Source organism: Cervus canadensis, chromosome 6, assembly GCF_019320065.1.
Source record: "Cervus canadensis isolate Bull #8, Minnesota chromosome 6, ASM1932006v1, whole genome shotgun sequence".
In the NCBI taxonomy this organism is placed as follows: domain Eukaryota; kingdom Metazoa; phylum Chordata; class Mammalia; order Artiodactyla; family Cervidae; genus Cervus; species Cervus canadensis.
The window spans coordinates 70104895-70117841 of record NC_057391.1 but is presented as its reverse complement, the minus strand read 5'-3'; the positions used below and the strand labels follow the sequence as shown (position 1 = coordinate 70117841).

At 35.3% G+C, this 12947-nt stretch overlaps 1 protein-coding gene across 1 annotated transcript in view; it reads left to right on the top strand.

Moving 5' to 3' along the window:
* Positions 1-12947, top strand: part of KCNH5 (potassium voltage-gated channel subfamily H member 5) — a 348314-nt gene that overhangs the window by 206633 nt on the left and 128734 nt on the right. The window contains exon 8 of the mRNA XM_043472246.1: positions 8253-8452. Within this exon, the coding sequence (XP_043328181.1) occupies positions 8253-8452 (200 nt within the window). The remainder of the gene's footprint in view (positions 1-8252; positions 8453-12947) is intronic.

Here is a 12947-nt window from a genome sequence, read left to right as displayed (position 1 = left end):
AGAATAAATAGAAAGCTTAGAAATTAACCCACACACATAAGGTCAATTAATCTTAGACAAAGAAGGCAAGTATATACAATGCAGAAAAGACTCTTCAGGAGGTGGTGCCAGGAAAACATGACAGTTAAAAGAATGAGATAAGAACATTTCTTCATGCTATATTCAAAAATAAATTCAAAATGGACTAAAGACCTAAATGTAAGACTAGAAACCACAAAACTCCTAGAAGAAAACAGGCAGAATACTTTTGGACATAATATTTTTTTTTGGATCTGTCCCCTAAAGTAAAGAAAACAAAAGCAAAGCTAAACAAATGGACCCTAATTAACCTTAAAAGCTTTTACACAGCTAAAGAAACCATTGACAAAATGAAACAACAACACACTCAATGGGAGAAAATATTTACAGATGATATGGCTGGAAAGGAGTTAATATCCAAAATATATAAATAGCTCACATTGTAGTGAGCAGTGAAAGTTGCTCAGTCATGTCTGAGTCTTTGCATCTCCATGGACTATATAGTTCACGGAATTCTCCAGGCCAGAATACTGGAGTGGGTAGCCTTTCCCTTCTCCAGAAAAATCTTCCTAATCCAGGAATTGAACCCAGGTCTCCTGCATTGCAGGCGGATTCTTTACCAGCTGAGTCATAAGGGAAGTCCAAGAATACTTGAGTGGGTAGCCTATCCATTTTCCAGTGGATCTCCCTGACCCAGGAATTGAACCAGGGTCTCCTGCATTACAGGTGGATTCTTTACCAACTGAGATATCAGGGAAGCCTGCATATCTGAGAGTATTATGTAAATTAGTTACACTTCAATAAAAATAGTAAGCATTGCCGTATAATTATTGCAGGCTTCTCAGGTGGCTCTAGTGATAAAGAAACTGCCTGCCAGCACAGGAGATGTAAGAGACACTGGTTTGATCCCTGGGTTGAGAAGATACCTGGAGGAAAGGAAGGCAACCCATTCCCACATTCTTGCCTGGAGAATTCCATGGACAGAGGAGCCTGGAGGGCTACAGTCCATGGGGTTGCAAAGAGTCAGACACAACTGAAGCAACTTAGCGTGCACATGTGTAATTATTGAAACTAGTTTGATGTAGTCAGTTTTCATGATGATCATGGTATCCGCTGAAAGCTATTGAAATCTTTCCAATATCTTGCTATAATTTGATAAAGTTAACAAATGTTTTCTTCTCTGTGTCAACTTATCTTACTAGTTGAACATTGATTCTAATGATGATTCAGTCAATTCATTGTATTACCTGGAATTCCTCCTTCAAAATGCCAACATCCCTAAGAGAGATAGTGTATCAAACAGTTTTCAATATTTAGTACTTAACATCAAGTAATTAATGAAATTAATTTCTAGCAAGATAGTTGGCACGGTTCAGGTACTAGGTGAAAGGGACATGGATTAAGTGAATACTGGGAAAGAGAAAACATCTGGTTCATAACTGATGCCTGGAGGGTGCTTCCTTTTATGGGTCATTGCAAAACAGCATCCAGGGAAACCTGAAGCCATCATGAGACAACTGGAAGGAGAATAAAACTTCGAAATTGGAGCCGGATGATCAGCTTCACTTTGTTCAGCCACTTGGAGTGATTTCAAGTGTTTTAACAGGCTATGTGATACATATACAATCATATTTTGGTGGAACATTTTCCTTCCATGTCTTAAATTTCATTTGTTAAAGGTAGACTTTAGTAAATAGAAATAGGAATGGAAATGATGGTTGAACCACTTATGTGGCTTTAATGCTTACCAGAAATGCATTCTCACATAAGTATTTTAAACCACATAGTCTAAGGCTAATGATTACTTGCCAAGATTTGTAAAAGAAAGATAACTAGGAAAAATAAATGTTTGATGTCAACATGAATGCGCACAAAAAGTCTAAAAAATATAAATTGTTCATAAGAAGGTGAATGGCTGCAGCGTGACCTAAGGAGCAAACAAAATGAAGTGACTGAGAACATAATTTATTCAGAGAACTGGATATCATCATCTGATCTGTTATTCTGTGCAATTTATAAGAGTGTAGGTAAAGTTACAATTAATTAGCTCAATACAGATTGTTTGACTCTGCTGGTTGTTTAACCCTGAGAAATAAACTATACTTAATTTATATACTTGGTATCAGTATAAGTTCGTTTGTAAATTTTTGTAAACTATGAAAAGGATATGATGATCATTAGTTTTCTTTCAAAGGATATGATTTTGGAGAATTAAAGATTAATACTTCTCCTTTGGAAGTAGTGAGTACTACTTGAGAACAGAGATTATGTTTTATCCTTAGTGACTATTGTTGTGGAGGCATATAATAGATGTTCAATAAATATCCATGGAATTAAACAATGCATGAATGGAATCTGGGATTAAGTTATATGATATTATTAAATCATTTAAGCTTTTTTCTTTTTGAAAACATTAATTCATGACTTCAATGTTTATATTATAAAAATAATGAATGTTTTTGAATATTAAAATATATTCAATAAAATATATTAAAATTTCTTTTTCCTAAATATGCTACTAGACTGAAGTGTATCATAAGGAACTTGCTACTCTCCTCTCTCAGGTTTACTAATAAGTTGAGAATCAACTATTAATAAAACTGTTTATTAGAATATTAGAGTTGCATAACTAATCAAAATTAGTGGCTCAAAACCAGAATAGCCATTTATTTCACTCATGAATCTATAATTTGTGCAAGGCTAGGAAGTCATGACTTATTTCTGGCACATATCTTATCACTGGGTTTGCTTGAGTGGGTCTGAAAAATTCACTTTTTAGTTGGCTCAGCCAGATATGTGGCTAGTAAGCTGATGTTGTCAAGCTATGTGTTGCATATGGAATCATAGATTGATAGGACATTTTCCTTCCTGTCTTAACTATCATTATTAATTATGAATATAAATAGAAGGGGAAGTGATGGTTGAACCATCCACCCTGCCTTAAGTGTTATCAGAAATGTCTTCTTATATCCCTGTTTTAAATTGTTCAGCCTAAGGCCAGTGTTTAGCTGGGAGTTCAGCCAAAACTCTTGGCCAGGGACCTTGATTTCTCTCCATGTGGGCCTTTCCAGAAGAATATTCAGGCTCTCTCACAACACAGAAACTATATTCTAGTTATTTTAGAAGGCATTTTAGTAGTGAGTAATTAGAAATTTCTAGTTTCTTTTTTTTTTTTTCTAGTTTCTTAAGGTATGGGCCCAGATATCAGCATGTGATTATAGTTACCATAGTCTGTTAGTAAAATAGTTAATAGAGTATGCCTAATTTCAGGGGAAAGGAAAAAAGACCCTGGCTGTCTATTGAAGGAATGTCAGAGAATTGTAGCCATCTTAAATCTAACATAATTCTCTTTAAAATAATCCCCTTGTGGTGAATAAGGAAACTATAAGACGTTTTAGATAAGACATTTACCAGTATATATGTCAGAATTACCAAGTCTTTAAATATGACGTGAAAATTACTCATTCACGTCCAGCTCTTTGCCACCTCATGGACTATACAGTCCATGGAATTCTCCAGGCCAGAATACTGGAGTGGGAGCCTTTCCCTCCTCCAGGGGATTTTCCCAATCCAGGGATCGAACCCAGGTCTTCCATATTGTAGGCAGATTCTTTACCAGCTGAGCCACGAGGGAGGCACTTAAATATGATAAGCTAGTAAAACTGGCTTGTCTTAAATTGACTTAAGCTTAAAAGGCTACAGGAGAGCATATAAAAAGAGGCTTAACAAATTTTAACTGGTCAATCAAATTATTAGTAGTAAAGTAGGAAAATTACCTCTGTGGCATCCCATTCAAAGTGTAAAATTATATAATAGTTCCCTACAAACCTTGCCAGGCCAAGCAAGAGCATTCGTGCTTGATGAATGACAATAGGCCTTCCCAATGCATTTAACTATCTTAATATGGCCAGGACATGTATCACCTTAGCTTCTCAACATTTTATTCTCTCATGTGCATTAATAATGTGTACTTCTATGTTTTTGTGTCACCAGTAGTGAAACTTTGACTTGAAAAAAAGAATGTTTCTGAAGAAAATGTTTCCTAGGTTTTTGGTGTGTCAGCTCACTGAAAGAAAGTATTTAAATACCTATAATGTTTCAGGAACTGATCTTTGTTCTGGAAATACAGCAGTGAGCAAAAGAGAAAGGACAAGGCCAGGCTAGTACTTACGGATTTTGCATTTCTAATTGGGAAGGTAGATATCAACAGATAAATATGTCATATAAATTAAAGTAGTGATGAATAAGTTTAGGAACAAAGACGTAATACAGGGTGGAGACTGATGCTGAAGGAAGGGTTTGTTTTTTCTGCTGAGTGAAAGTCAATTGTTTGGAAGCTATTTCCATGAAGATGATGATGATATATACATAACATTTGATGGATGCTTACTCCCTATTGGACTCTTAAAACTATTTTATATGAGTTATCTTACTTAGCACAACTCCTTTGTAAAGAGTCTAGAGTAACTGTAAAGCTGTAAGACAGGAAATAGAATTCTCGAGAGCTCTAGGAACTGGTCCAAAGACACATCGCTAGTCAGTGGGAAAGCATGTCTTAAAGGAGACAAGGATGCTGGTAGAGGTGGTGAGAAAAAGTTGAATTGAGGCTCTATTTTGAAGGTAGAGCCAATAGGAATTGATAATGGAGTAGATTAGATGAATCAAGGAGTGAATTGAAGAAAGACTCTGTAGCTTTAGTCTGAGCAAATAGGTATGGCTTTGCAATTTAATGAGATGAAATATGCACTTGGTTGTTGAAGAGAAGGTAGTGTTAAATGAATTCTCTTTTGAACACATTAGATTTGAATGGCATTAGACATTCAAGAATATCTGTATATCTGTAATTCAAGAGAGAGGTTATTACTTTGGGAGTTAGCAGTATAGAGCTAGTTTCTATTGAGATCGATTTCTTTCTTTGTCGGGTGTCATGTTCCAGGGTCACTTTCCTTAAGGATGTACTCATTTATCCTGTGAACACAAACTGTGGTGGGAAGCAGTATTGTTGCTTGCCATGGAATGTCATACTTGCTGTCACCATATTTTATAAAATGTGCACTAGTCCTAAATGTTGAAAATATTTTTAAAGAAGAACTGATTTCTCTTTTTAAAAATATACATATATTACATAGATTTGTACAGATGATAGAACTTATATAAAGTTGTATACCTCAAAAATGACTGCATGTAAAATACTAGTTAAATATAATGTCTATTTGTTTTTGTTGTTCAGTCACTAAGTCATGTCCGACTCTTTGTGACCCCATGGACTGTAGCCCTCCAATTCTGTTCATGGGATTCTCCAGGCAAGAATATTGAGTGGGTTGCTATTTCCTCCTCCAGGTGATCTTCTCGACCCAGGGACTGAACTTGCATCTCTTACATCTCCTGCATTGGCAGGCAGATTCTTATAGTTCTGTTCAGTTCAGTTCAGTTGCTCAGTCGTGTCTGACTCTTTGTGACCCCATGAACCACAGCACACCAGGCCCCCCTGTCCATCACCAACTCCCAGAGTCCACCCAAACCCATGTCCATTGAGTTGGTGATGCCATCCAACCATCTCATCTGTTGTCCCCTTCTGCTCCTGCCCTCAATCTTTCCCAGCATCAGGGTCTTTTCCAATGAGTCAATTCTCCACATGAGGTGGCCAAAGTATTGGAGTTTCAGCTTCAATATCAGTCCCTCCAGTGAGCACTCAGGACTGATCTCCTTTAGGATGGACTGGTTGGATCTCCTTGCAGTCCAAGGGACTTCAAGAGTCTTCTCCAACACCACAGTTCAAAAGCATCAATTCTTCGCTCAGCTTTCTTTATATTCCATACATGACCATACATTCATACATGACCACTGGAAAAACCATAGCCTTGATTAGATGGACCTTTGTTGGCAAAGTAATGTCTCTGTAGGATGTCATAACTGAAAGAGCTACATGTGGGTATATGTGAGCTTTCTGCTAATTTTTATAACATTTCAAAGTAAAAATTATATACATAATTATGTATGTATTATGTATGTATACACATATATGTATTACACATATTACAAATACGTATGTACAAATATGCATGCATATTTATACATATAAATTACATATATTACATATACATATATGTATACACATAATTATATGTATATAGTTGAATGTCTTACCTTAATTTATGACCTTGATTAGGCTTACTCAGTGTAGGACACCACACTCACATGAAAGCTAGAGGCAGAAGATATTTTTGTAATATATCCAGCTTAATGGGATGCTGATTATATCCTTCATTTATTAATGTTGAAAACTGCAAATACATTGACAGTTTTATTCATATTTCAGTGCTTAAGCTATTCATATGACTAGAATGTATGCATATTTAATGTACCCCAAAAGATGAAATGTGTAGTAATTTGTTTAACTAAAAGGCAGTGGTAAGACACTTTGGCAAATATAGCGTATTACAAGCATCTTAGGGAGCCAAACAAGTTGAACGTGTCAAGATAATAGTTCTGTAATATTCATTGACATCTTAAAGTAGCTGGGGGCTATTAAAAAGCATGACTGTAGCATTATTTAATTAACCTGTGAAAAGCTCATTATTTTAAAAACATAAACTCTCTTCATGTCACCTTCTTGGAAATTCAAAATTCCATATTTGTTATATGATTCTTCTACCATTAGTTTGTTCACATTATTTCTGCTCTTGTCTTTCTTAATACCAACAATGAGGAATAGAGTTTTAAGTCTGTGATTACCTCTACTTTTTTGTTGTTTGTAAATATAAATATTCAACAATTTAAAGATCTTGTTGAGAAGTGTCAGCATTATAGTCTTCCTACTTAGATTTAACAAAATATTGTCTATCTTAAAAATTGTTCTGTGCTGACACCAACATCCCAAAATAATAGCAAAAACTCCCATAAAAACAAACAAACAAAAAAACCCCTAAAAAGTGATTTAAAAAGAATCTGAGTAACTGCTTGTAAAATCATAACTTCCTATTGTGCAATTTTAATTTGTTATGCTCAAAGAGCCACTGTTCTTAAAGAAAACAAGTGATTTTCTGAAAATAGATTGAGGATCTTAAGTTGCCTCACTGGTTTGATGTTATACTCTTTCCATCAAGTGGGATTTGATTGATGAAACTGTGAAATGAAACAGTTTGTACTTTTTGTTCAGAGGAATTATTTTTTCAAATGCTTAGAGGAATAAGAATGGAAGTGATCATTGTCTGATATTCTACCTGTTTGTGAAATGCTTTTGGAATGAGTATGGTTATTAAACATAGTTTTACTGAATATTAAAGGGAATAAAATACTGCCTTCTTTTCAAAAGAGCTTACTGTTAAGGGATAAAACTAAAAGGACAGGATAGGTTAGAAGTGGTGTGTGATTGAAGATGTGTTGATTTGGCTCTGAACTCATCTGCTTTTAAAAGTTTTTTCAAGATCAGGTCAACATTAGTAACCTGATAAATCTGGAGAAAGAGGAGTTGGTAAATTATTGGTTGATGGAGGAAGTAGCAATCAGGGGCATTAAAACACCTTATACTTTTCTTTAGCTCTTATAGATAGATAACAGTGGTTTGCAGGTTACAAGTTACTTTATTCTTAATTAAAATAATGAAGTAGAAAAATCCTTACAGTACTGGATTTCTGACATAAATTTAATAAGTGTAAATTATAGGCACTCCCAAAGTTTTATTTTAGCTGTTAATTCCAATCCTGTTTCTTCCTAGAATCTTCTAGAAATGAAACACCTTGATTTGTCTTTTCATCCTATATTTTTGATATTCTGTCAAAAATATTGATAAGCAGGAAAATATTCCAAAAGCTGGAAGAAGCATGCAATGAGAATGAGCATATATTTCTAAAATGAATCGTCAATTCCTCAAAATTTTAAATTGATTAAGCTTCATTCAGGAAGACAGGGCTGGAGGATAATTTTAGTGATAAGGCTAAGAGGCAAATCATAAACTTGGATCATCTAATTCTTCATGAAATCTATCAATCACCATCATGTTTTACTAAATTGACTAGCTGGTGGTCACTCATAAAATCATGTTTATCATATCAAGATAAGATTTACTGAGTGAACACCAAATTCTAGACACTCTTCTCAGGGGGTTATCATGCATAATCCTGAAAAGTTTGTTAAGGTATCTCTGTCAGATAATTTATTGATCTGGCCAGTATTCATATCATTTATTTTCACTTGGGATATTTGTTTTATTTTCATCATTTCTTCTCTTTCAGCTCTTCTTTATGCAACTATTTTTGGAAATGTTACCACAATTTTCCAGCAAATGTATGCCAACACCAACCGATACCATGAGATGCTGAATAATGTACGGGACTTTCTGAAACTGTATCAGGTCCCCAAAGGCCTTAGTGAACGAGTCATGGATTATATTGTCTCGACATGGTCCATGTCAAAAGGCATTGACACAGAAAAGGTATGGATTATTATAACCATTTTGTTACTTATTTTATGTTTCAATAGGATTTTCAGATGCATGTAACTTTGTCACTTATGTATTACTTGTATATTATTGTTATTCTGTATTTCACAAGCAAATATCAATCAATCATATTATTTAGCACTTAGAAGATAGAAAGCGGTCAACCATTAATCATCAATTAGTAGCAGTAGTCATCACACTTAATTTAGGGATTGTGGTTCCTGAAAACAACTAATTACTTCATTTGCCTAAAACACTCTCATTACCACTCAATAATTTTCCAAATTCCTCAAAAATGCTAGCAGTGTTGTCATTTCTCCTGCTAGATTTTATTCCTGATTTCTCTTTTCATACTTTGCCGACTTAAAATTTGGAAACGTCCTTGCTTATAACTAAAAGATTATATGTCTTCTATTTTATCCTCTACTTAAATTCCTCTTCTCTCTCTTCTATGTTTTATAATGCAACTTAAAATTCTTTGTTTTCCCCATTTCCTTACAAAACTTATGAAATGAATACCACCTCTGTAATCCACCTGACAGTCCTAATTTCTTTCTTGTCTTTTCATGGAATCTCTAAATTTTTCCCATCTAACTTATACCAGGGTGAAAGAAGAAATCAAATTTCTCTCATGATAAATAAAGTCAAATTAAAAAGTCCTCACATCCTATACCCAGCTGATTCACATCTAATGTAGAGAATGACAAGTAGGGCTTGCATATAAGAATTTTAGAGAAAACTGATCTTGAGATATTTCACTTTATAAGCATTGATGAAGGCTTTATTTTTAGCTACTGATTTTTGCCCTATGGTAATCAGTACATTTGGTAATCAGCACATTTTTGACATATGGTAATCAGCGCATAACTTGGCCAACAGAAGTCCATATAGTCAAAGCTATAGTTTTCCCAGTAGCCATGTATGAATGTGAAAGTTGGACCATAAAGAAGGCTGAGTGCCAAAGAATTGATGCTTTTGAACTGTGGTGCTGGAGAAGACTCTTGTGAGTCCCTTGAACTGCAAGGAGATCCAACCAGTCCATCCTAAAGGAGATTAGTTCCGAATGGTCATTGGAAGGACTGATGCTGAAGCTGAAGCTCCAGTACTTTGGCCAGCTGATGCAAAGAACTGACTCATTAGAAAAGACCCTGATGCTGGGAAAGATTGAAGGCAGGAGGAGAAGGGGATGACAGAGGATGAGATGGTTGAATGGCATCACCAACTCAATGGACATGAATTTGAGTAAGCTCCAGGAGACGGTGAAGGACAGAGAGGCCTGGCATGCTGCAGTCCATGGGGTTGCAAAGAGTTGGACATGACTGAGTAACTGAACAACAACAAACCAGCATATAATCTTCCTTGCCATTTCCCACAAATTTTGTGTTTTTAATCATAGGAGGTTGACGTAGTATTTCTGTCACTGTCATGGTGAAAGAACCAACGAACAAAGTAGATGTTTAGTTAGGGGAATTTCATGAAGCAAATAGGAAGTTTTAAGCCAGAACAGGTGTTGTTAGGGGCAGAACGGCTGAGGGGAGTTGAAGGGAATGGACTTGAAAAGTAAGAGTTGAAGAAGGGAAGCCTGCAGAGAGTGCAAGTGAGATTCTGGAGGATAGCTGTGTGGAAGAATTATGAAAGCAGGTGAGATTTGCTCATTTCCCCACAGTTTACAAGATGCAATTAAATGGTCCCTTAATGTGAAATATGTGACCACAGAGGGGAAAAGGATAGATTGCACATCTGTGGAATTTGATTAATGTGTGCATGAACCGATATAAGGATATTAGTGAGGGAATCCAAAGAAGGAAAAGAATCTTCCTCAGAGGTGCATGTGAGAATCAGTGTTTAAATTGCCAAATGCAGAATATTCTTTGAGGTCCACACTCAGTGAAACTGCTCTCAGAGGCAACCATTTACCTTGTCAATCAGTATCTTGGTCAGAAGCTTTTCTTTCCAGAAAATTCAGTGGGGTCTTATGGTTGCTGACAGAAAACACCAGTAAAATGTTGGAATGATAGCTCTTTACATAAACCCAGAGCCTATGCCACAGATCTGGTACAGATCTGATCTTTGAGTTCCTTTCTCTTTCTCTGAATTCCCAGATGCTGGGTTAGTTCAATAATGGAATCAACAGATTCTCGCAAGCCTCCCCTCGAGTACCTACTTACCTGTCTGCTTCCTGATACAGTTAGGGTATAATACACTGGCATTGGGTGTGCATGGAAGGGCATCCACAATGTAGTTCTTAGTATGGACATTGTTTTGGTTGTTTGCTATTCACTATTTGTGGTCACAGAAATGTACTTCTGATTGGTAGAATATTCATGGAAAATGGAGTGTTAGGGAAAAAAGATGAAGTTAATATTAAAATTGAAATAAAATTTTTATTCACATGAAAATATTTTTAAAGAAATAAGTAAAAATATTTACATGAATTAGCTGTTGGATAAAACAAAATCATGGATGTGCTTTCTCACCACCTCCATTCCTATTACTTTGTTAAAGTCACTCTCTTTTGTCCTATGTGAGTTATTTTGTAGCCAAGTGATTGATCTGTGCATCCTCCCCTGTCCCTTTATAAATTATTTTCAGAACAGCAACCAAGCTTTCTATATTTTCTGTTTCTCTGTTGTATCTCTTTTCATCTTATTTATCTAATCCATCCATCCATCCATTTATCCATCCATGTATCTATCTGTTATATAATTCATCTTTACTTTTGATAATAGGAATGACATTGCTTGAGTCTGTTAAGATAGATAAAAGAAAATGAAAGTTTGATGACAGTAATCACAAAAATCTTATAGTTGTAGAAATAATCTTAGAAATATGGATTTACTTGAAGATAGCTTTAGTAAACAACATCTGGTTTTTAAGAGTTATGCTGTTTGATACTGGGCTTCTCTGGTGGCTCAGATCTTAAAAAAATCTGTCTGCAATGCAGAGACCCAGGTTTGATCCCTGGGTCAGGATATCCCCTGGAGAAGGGGATGGCTACTACCCACTTCAGTATTATTTTCTGGGACAAAAATAATGTGTAAAACAAAATCTTTGTTCTAATGCTTCTCTTGTTGGTTTTAAAACAGCTATATTATTTTTAAGCTGCTGGTACTGTAGAATTTAATGATGCATTGCAGCTAATTAGAGAAAACCTTCACCCCAATTACTGAGATTTCATTCTACCACTTCCACATATTTTGGTTTATAGATTTTTTTTTTTGAATTCAGCTTTAAACCCACAAGCAAATTAATCACTTGTGATTTAATTCAGTCTTAACTTGTCTTTTGTGAATAATGCTTTCTCTAACACAAGTTGTGGCATTAAGATCAGTACTGATGTGAAGTTGTAGCATTTTTATCATGAAAGGTTGCCTTAGGAAATTTAAAAATATAGAACAGTATCTAGATTAATTTTATTTGGTTGAAAGTATTTTATTGACTACTAATTACTATAATTGCTTCAGTTTCTTTTAAAATTCAATAACCAAAATCCATCCTCTGGGCTTTGCTACTTGGTAACATTCTGTGCACTTAAAAGACAAGAGAAATGGGTGGAATGAGAGGATTTAAAAGGGAAAGAGCAAATCATAGGGGGGAAATAGAAATGATGATAGTTAAACCTAAAAAAAGTCTATCCGACAGTTTGAGGTAACTTTTCTGAGAAATGATTTAAACGATCTAAATGCCTAGAGAGTTTATTTTCAGCTTTAGGACTATATGAAAAAATATATAACTTGTATTATGTTGGGACCACATATTTCTCATAATACTGGATTTATTTTCTGCTTGTTTTGTAGAATAAAGTTTAAAACCTTACCATTTTTTATTTTCCACTGTCTTAACACATTTTTTCTAATATATTCTTTGAAAAATCTTAATAAGAAAAAAGTTCTTTGGTCTTCATTTCTTGTTTCACGTGTTTTGTAATAAGCATGAAGTATCAGTAAGCAGATCCCATTATATGAAAAGTTCTGGCAGAATTATGCAAAACATTCAGGCAGATTTATGCCTTTAGAATATAAAGAAATTGATTTTGAATATGTTAAAATCTTGGATTATTTTAAAAGCATACCTATCACAGAAGCACTTTACTTCTTCCAAATATAGTAGGCAATATATATTTTTTTTCTACAAATTCAGTTCAGTTCAGTTGCTCAGTCATGTCCAACTCTTTGCGACCCCATGAATCGCAGCACACCAGGCCTCCCTATCCATCACCAACTCCCGGAGTTTACCCAAACTCATGTCCATTGAGTCAGTGATGCCATCCAGCCATCTCATCCTCTGTCGTCCCCTTCTCCTCCTGCCCCCAATCCCTCCCAGCATCAGTGTCTTTTCCAATGAGTCAACTCTTCGCATGAGGTGGCCAAAGTATTGGAGTTTCAGCTTCAGCATCAGTCCTTCTAATGAACACCCAGGACTGACCTCCTTTAGGATGGACTGGTTGGATCTCCTTGCAGTCCAAGGGACTCTCAAGAGTCTTCTCCAA